The sequence below is a fragment of the Propithecus coquereli genome, unplaced genomic scaffold, assembly GCF_000956105.1.
Source record: "Propithecus coquereli isolate 6110/MARCELLA unplaced genomic scaffold, Pcoq_1.0 Scaffold2, whole genome shotgun sequence".
Classification (NCBI taxonomy): Eukaryota; Metazoa; Chordata; class Mammalia; order Primates; family Indriidae; genus Propithecus; species Propithecus coquereli.
The window spans coordinates 4,683,529-4,691,723 of record NW_012144966.1 but is presented as its reverse complement, the minus strand read 5'-3'; the positions used below and the strand labels follow the sequence as shown (position 1 = coordinate 4,691,723).

The window sequence follows — 8,195 nt, the reverse complement described above, 5'->3', positions numbered from 1 at the left end:
TCTCTTGAGAGGGGAGTTCAAACCATTCACATTTATTGAGAGAACCGATAAGTGGGGTGAATTACTGTTCATTCTGTTGGGTTGCATTTTGTTGCCTTGTTTTCTGTCTTGAGCCATTGTGGAATGTAGCCTTTGATCTTTAACTTTTGAGTGGTTTCACGTTTGAGAGTGTTTATTGTGCTGATCCTTGTGTAATTCTGTTTTGAGTACTTCTTGGAGAGCTGGTCTTGTCTTGGTGAATTCCTCAGTCTTTGCTTATTTGAGAATGTCTTTATTTCTCCTTCATATATGAAACTTAGTTTTGCAGGGTATAAGATTCTAGGCTGGGCATTATTCTGTTTCAGAAGAGTGAGAATGGGACCCCAGTCTCTTCTTGCTTGCAGAGTTTCCGTTGAGAAATCTGGAGTTATTCTGATTGGCTTTCCTTTGTATGTTACTTGTTTCTTTCGCCTTACAGCTGGTAGAAGGGCCTCTTTAGTGGCTATTTTGGTCAATCTGATGACTGCGTGACGCGGTGTCTTCCCACTTGCATTGAATCTCCCTGGGGTCCGTTGAGCTTCTTGTACCTTTGTGTTTAGATTTTTAGCAAGGCCTGGAAAATTCTCCTCTATTAATTCTTCACATGGCTTATCCAGCCCTTGAGTGTTTTCTTCTTCACCTTCCGGAACCCTTATCACCCTCAGGTTTGGTTTTCTTTTCTCTTAATTTTCTGCTCGATTTCTGTGACTGACTTATTTAATTGGAAAGAGTGGTCTTCAATCTCTGAGATTCTTTCTTCTGTTTGATCTACCCTGTTCTTGAGGCTTTCCACGGTGTTTTGTAGTTCCCTGTATAAGTCCTTTATTTCCAGGAGATCGGTTTGATTTTTCTTTAATATTTCAATTTCTTTAGTGAATTTTTCTTCGAAGTCCTGGACTTTTTTTGTGGTTTCTTTGTGTTGGTGATCCATTTTTTCTTGGATATCATTCAGTTTTCTTGCAATCCATGTTTGAAATTCTTCTTCTGTCATTTTAATGCTCTCGGTTTGGTTAATGTCCATTGGTGGGGAGCTGTTGCTCCTCTTTGGGGGTGTGCTTTCCGTTTGAGTCTTCATACTTCCAGAGTTCTTGCGCTGGTTCCTTCCCATCTGGATCAGTTGTTCCTTCTTGCCTTTAAATTTTTGTTTAGATAATGATACGCCCTGTTTAGTCTCTGAGCCAGTAGGTGGTGTTTGTGGGTGAGATTCGAACACACCCTTTATGATGAATTAGTAGATGCAGTGAAAGGGTGTGCAGGATGACCTCCCTGTCAGTAGGTGGCACTTGTGGGGAAGAGCGAGCTGTGGTGCTGTTTTTGGGTCCTGTAGCTAGCTCTTATTCTTCTAGAGAGGCCCTCTTGTGCCTCGGGTGGTGGATGGGGCCCTGGGATTTCCCAGTGTGTCCTTCTTCTCCCCCTCAGTGGGAGGAGTGAGTCTGGGTGGGGCTGGGTTGGGCAAGCCTGCCCTCAGGCTCCACAACCGCTGCTAGCATGTTCAAAGGTCTACTCTTTGTTTCTGTGCAAAGCTGCTGGGAGGGGCTGAAATGGGTCCCCTCAGCTGAAAGTCTGGGCTTGGGAGCTGGAGCTGTCCAAGATGCGCACTCTGGAGCAGGTCTCACTCTCCTCCACTCTCCCCCTCTCCATGGCCTTTCCCAAGCCTCTACCAGCAAGCGGGGCCTCACGTCGATGGATCTCCCCTGGCTGTGACGTGGGCCGGGAGGTTCCCTACCCAGGATCGTAGCCTGACCTGGGTGCACAGCCCTCTTTTAGGAGGAGGGTTGCCTGTGAGGCACGCTGATCTGCCCCTGAAGGCACACACTCCTCAGTAGGCTCTTTCACAGATCTCTCCTCCATGCCCCAGGGCAGTGCAATCGTGACCTGGGTGTACGGGGTCTGGTCTGCAGGCCTGACCCTTGGACCCTGGAGATCAATCCCTGACGCTGCCAGGGGGAGAGGTGCTGGTCCTGAATCACCTACAGGGTGCCCAAGCTGGATCGATTTCACTCCACCTCGGGATTTGCCCCACTCTCCTGGAGTCCCCAGGCAAGTAGCACCTGGGCGGGCTGGCAGGTAGGGAACTCGCAGTCTGAGTACCCCTCAGTCTGTTGTAGGGCCCCAGAAGGAAAGGTCCCGTTCCTTGGAGATGCCTCCGTGTGATGGTTAAATTGTCTTTCTGGGCACGCACGGGTAGGGAGGGGGAAAGAGAGAATGGAGTGCTATGGCGTCTGCCGCTAGGCTCGGGTCTGCGCCCCGGTAGGTGCCCCGAAGGGGCGGTGAGCCCACAAGAGGCCATTGCTCACTGGCAGCAGCCGTCTCTGGGCTGGTGTCGGCAGGTCTCTCCAGCCGCTCAGGAGCCACCAGCAGTCCGAGATGCAAGGGAGGGGGAAGTTAACCGCTCCACCTACCCTTGTCGCTGGTCTCCAAGCCTCTCGGGACCTTTCTCCTTCCAGTTCTCCTCCGCAACGTCTTCCCGTGGAGTCTCCTTAGTTTTAGGCACCCTTCCTTCTGACCCTCACCCGATCTGTGTTTCTCTGCTCGCTTATTTTTTTTCTCTTCCTTCTAAAATTCATCTTTTTTGCAGAGACCTTCTGACTGGATGCTTGTCTCATCCGCCATCTTGGCTCCTCCCCCCTTTCAGTTGTCTTTTAAAAAATTTATATGTTTTGAAGGTCTGTGGTACATACAAACCTAATTAACTCTTTTATCATTACGAAAAGTCCCTCTATATCTCTGGTAATATTCTTTGTTCCAAAGTCTACTTTGATATTAATATATAACTTTCTTTCTATTAGATGTACATTCATTATTCCCCCCATCCCTTTACTCACTCCCACCCCTATCTTCTAACCTATCTTCTTTTACTTAAAGTGGATCTGATCACCTCTCTGCCTTTAATTGGTATGCTTGGATCTTTCAGATTTAACAGTATTATTTATATTTTTGGTTTAAGTCTGTCATCTTCCTATTGCTTTTCTAATTTTCCATGTGCTGTTTGTTTCTTCCTTTTTTCCTCCCTAACTTCATTTGGATTGATTGTATTTCATCTCCACTATTCCATTATTATTCTGTTCCATCTTCACCATTGCCTTTATTAGCTCTTTTTGTTTTGTAGCTTTAGTTGTTATAAAGTTTAGAGTTTGCGTGTTTTCCTTATCACAGCTACCTTCAAATAATATTTTATTGTGTCACACATTGCATAAAAACCTCGAACTATACGTCCATTTTCCTCCTCATGTTCTTTGGTCTGTTGGTGTTTTTACATGTTACATTGTATTTTTACATATGTTACAAACGCTGAGATGTGCTGTTATGATTTTTGCTTTAAACAGTTAATCCTTTAATCTCTTTAGAAGATATTGAGAAAGAATATTTATTTTTTCTTCTTTTTTAAAAAAATTCACCCATATATTTACCATTCCTAGCACTCTTCACACTTCTTTGTATAGAGCCACAAAGATTTCCATCTGATATCATGTTCATTTAGCCTGAAATGTTTTCTTTAACATTTTTTGCAATGCAGGTATGCTGGTGAAGAATTCTTCCCAGCTTTTAGTCATAAAAAGGCTCTGTTGCCTACATTTTTGAAAAATATTTTCTATGAATTTTGAATTCTAGGTTGACAGTTTTTCTTTTTTCTTTCAGCATTTCAATAGTGTTATTCTGTTGTCTTCTGTTATGCATTGTTTCTGATGGGAAGTCTCCTTTCATGTTCATCTTTGTTTCTTTATATGTGATGTATTTTTCTACCCTATGCCTGCCTTTAAGATTTTTCTTTGTAACACTAGTTTTCAGAAATTTGATTATAATATGCTTTGGTATGTTTTTAAATCTGTTCTACTTGGGATTTGTTGAACTTATTACATCTTTGGATTTATAGTTTCCTTCAAATTTATATCAATTTGCTTAATTCTTTTTGTCCCCTTCTTCCTTTTGTCCCCTTACTCTCTTTTCTTGGACTTCAAGTACACCTGTTTGAAATTGCTTGATATTGTCAACAGCTCATTGAGGTTTGTTCCATTATTTCTGTATTTTCCTTCCTGGTCCTTGATTTCCAGGGACCTCCTAAGAGACTTAAGAAATGCGTCTCCCAATTGTTAGCCAGGGGAAGCATTTATCCCTACATTTCCATGTTCTGCATACATGAAGGTGAAGTAGTTTCCACTGGTGTCTCACACTGCAGAGTAACCGTAGGCAATGCCAGTGAAAGCCTACATCGAATTGGTCTCCATAGCAGTGGCTAGAATAAGAGGTGGGTTGAGAAGCTTTTGAGGTGATATACAAGAGATGTCCAATACTCTTCATATGTGAGTATCGGACATCTCTTCATATGTGATTATGATTGGGAAAATGATAAATAGTGGATGTTTCTGGGGTTTAGGAAAGAGCAGGGTGATTGAGTCTACTGTAGTAACATCCAAATATGTGTTTTCGTATCTTTTGGTTTTTTTGTTCTTTTATTTTATCTCCTGTGTTTATTAACCTTCAGTCTCAACTTGTTGCTCACAGACATATTTAAATATTTCCTTACTTTGAGGCTTCATTATTTGGAAAATTTAAATATGTGAAACGCTTTATTTATAGGCAAAACCAGATGAATAATGCATGAGTGAATTAGTTATTCCAGGGCAGGAATTTTGAAAATAATTTTCCATGTTACTGTCAAGTACAGACCTGGGTATAATATAAATACTTTGTAAATACTTGTGAGAAACAGTATAAGATAGAGGGCTCTGGATCAGATCACCTGGATTTAAATTCCAATTTTTTTTTTTTTACATATTAGTAGTATGACATTGATACCTTAATTTATCTGTGTCTTAATTTTCCCATCTACAAAATGAGTGTAAATATAGTACCTCCCTTATGTCTATCATGATGGAATTAAATGAGTTAATAGATACAAGACATTTAGAACAATGCAGATCTGCTAGTAAAACCTCTATAAGTGTTAACTGGTATTATTTTGATTGTTATTTTTGATGATTGACTTGATGGAAAAATTATAATTGCTTGAGCAGAATATATGTGTGTACATATGTATATATGAACATTATCCTAGTTTGTATTTTTATATTTCATTATTATTGTGAAAGTTTCTGAAATAGATGTAAAGTTAGCAGAATTTTTTTTTTTTTTTTTTGGTGTCAGCCTAGCTCACAGCAACCTCACACTCCTGGGCTCAAGCAATCCTTCTGCCTCAGCCTCCCGAATAGCTGGGACTACAGGCATACGCCACCATGCCCGGCTAGTTTTTTTTTTCTATATTATTTTTAGTTGTCCGATTAATTTCTTTCTAATTTTAGTAGAGACGGGGTCTTGCTCTTGCTCAGGCTGGTTTCGAACTACTGAGCTCAAACAATCCACCTGCCTTGGCCTCCCAGAGTGCTAGTATTATAGGCGTGAGCCACTGCGCCCAGCCAGAATTTTTTATCTATATTATTTAATTGAGTTTTAAAACATTTTGAATGTATCCCCTTTCTTCCTGTGCAACCTAGTCCACGTAGTATGTTGTTTGTGAATGCTATTTGCTGTATTGTTACTCTTTCTATTTTCTTATGCAGGACCAAAAGATCTCAGATTGCTATAACTGAAGGTATATTTGAACTTCCAAATCTCACAATTCAAGCTACAAGAGCACAGACACTTCTGTTGCAAGCAATATATCAAAGTTGGTCTCATATTGGAAATGTCAACACTTCAGCAGTGAATGAAGCTTTGATGAATGAAGTCTTCCAAACTACAGGTAAGAGCACAATCTCTTGACAAGAATATGGAAGATTTGTATTGGAAGTGGCTAATATTTTATGATGCAAATCTATTTGTCTATCATGTTCAACTTAAAATATATTTCTGTGAAAGTGGATATCTGTAGCTTATATGTAAAATCTAGGTTGTGAGTTAAGACATCTAGTTTTGTTCCCTGGTACCAGTGTTTGTATATGTTTCATAGTTGTAAGAAATTATTTTTCACCAGTTCCTTATACACTTTACCCTTGGCTTTATATGTGTAACTTTTGAGGGGATCAATGTATGTGTTTGGAATGATAACCAAATCAAATATAAATATAATATGTTTGATTATGCTGGTAAAGTGAAATAAAATTCTTACTCATCATACTTGGTAAGACTTGGTAAGCAGATTTTCCTTTTTGTGTGGAAAACATTAATCTTACATTTTGAATCAGTTAATTAACTACTAAAAATAAAAATTTCTGCTTTGATGCCATGATAAGAGATACTGTCTTCATGTTGTCACTCAGTTTGCATGCAAACAAAAAACTTATAGAAAGCTTGCTTTTTTTTTTTAGTTGTTTCGGTTCAAAATAATAATGTATTTGTCAGTAATGCAAAAGTAGTTTTTAAGGAAGAATATTTTTTCAAGTAATTACACTTAATAACATTTTTAATCTTTTATTTGTGAAAATAAAATATTTTAAATAAAACATTTAATGCTCTCTTAGGATCCTTTTGAAGATTTTAATTTCAGACCTTACCTTATAATTCGAGTTTTCTTATGTGGTCTAGCCAGTGACTAACACAATATGTTACACAGGTACAGTACCCTTTTCTGAAATGCTTTATACCAGAAATGTTTTCAGATTTCAGATTTTTTCAGATTTTGGAATATGTGCATATAAATGATGAGATATCTTGGGAATGGGACTCAAGGCTAAACGTATACACCTTATAAACATAGCCTGACGGTAATTTTATACAATATTGTTAATAATTTTGTGCGACTCATATGTAAGGTCTGGTGTGGAATAGTCTACTTGTGGCATTATGTCAACGCTCAAAAAGTTTCAAATTTTGGAGCATTTCAGATTTTGAGTTTTCAGATTAGGGATGCTCAGTTGGACATTGTTTTACTATTGGGTTTTAGGATTATATTAATATAAAAAATGACAAGACAAATATTGCATTAGGCTAAAGGTTCCTCACTTGGGGCTTTTGAAAGGCCTTTGAATTCTCTGAATCCGCTAAAGTAGTATGCAAATTTTACTGTGTATAAACATATACATGCCAATATAATACATATACTTACATATTTACATTCTCTTTTTGAATTGATTCTTTTATTAAATGTAGTGAGTCCCTCAGACAGTCTTTTGACACTTTTTTTTATGTTAACAGAGTTATGATTAGCTATCTTTTGGTTGTCATTTGCCCACACTTTCTCTTCTATTATTTGTATCCTTCTCTGTGTTTGTGCTTTAGTTATATGTCTTAAAAATAGCATATAACTGGATATTTTAAATCAAGTTTGATAATCTGCCCTATGTCTTGTAAATTTAATCCATTTATACGATTGACGTTTGAACAACAGTTTGAACTGCATGAGTCTACTTATATGTGGATCTTTTTCAACCAAACATGGCTCAAAAATTCAGTATTCATGGGATACAATACCTGTGTATACTGAGGGCTGGCTTTTTATATACGTGGGTTTAACAGGGCTTACTGTGGGACTTGAGTATGCATGGATTTGGGTATAGCCAGGGTCCTGGAACCGATTCCCCTACTACCATATTAGTGTGATTGTTGTTTTTTGACCTTGTTTCTTCATCTTACTGTTTTGTTTCCTTTTGTACCGTTTTTGCTGTGCTTTTTTAAAAAAAATTACTATTATTTCTTACTCCATTTTCTCTTCCTACTTATTTTGAGTTTATATATTCCTATGGAATTATTAACATCAAAAATAACTGATGCTGGGCTGGGCGTGGTGGCTTACACCTGTAATCCTAGCACTTTGGGAGTCCGAGGCAAGAGGATTGCTTGAGGCCACAAGTTAAAGACCAGCCTGAGCAAGAGTGAGACCTTGACGCTATAAAAAAATTAGAAAAGTTAGCCAGGCATGCTACTATGTGACTATAGTCCCAGCCACTTGGGAGGCTGAGGCAGGAGAATCACTTGAGCCCAGGAGTTTGAGGTTGCTGTGAGCTGTAATGACACCACTGCACACTAGCCCAGGCTACAGAGAAAGACCTTGTCTCTAACAAACAAACAAACAAACAAACACCCCAAACAAAACCGATACTGTCTTGGAAAACAGCTTGTAGTATATTTTAAAATCAGGTAGTGTGATGCCTCCAGCTTTGTTCTTTTTGCTAAAGATTGCTTTTGCTCTTTGAGGTCTTTTCATAGTTCCATATGATTTTAAGGATTTTTTTTTTTTTTTA

General features: G+C 38.8%; 1 protein-coding gene across 1 annotated transcript in view; it reads left to right on the top strand.

Annotated features, from left to right (window-relative positions):
- The window catches only part of VPS13B (vacuolar protein sorting 13 homolog B (yeast)), a 933,283-nt gene that overhangs the window by 162,686 nt on the left and 762,402 nt on the right, over positions 1-8,195 (top strand). Inside the window, exon 17 of the mRNA XM_012643529.1 lies at positions 5,577-5,758. Coding sequence (XP_012498983.1) covers positions 5,577-5,758 — 182 coding nt within the window. The remainder of the gene's footprint in view (positions 1-5,576; positions 5,759-8,195) is intronic.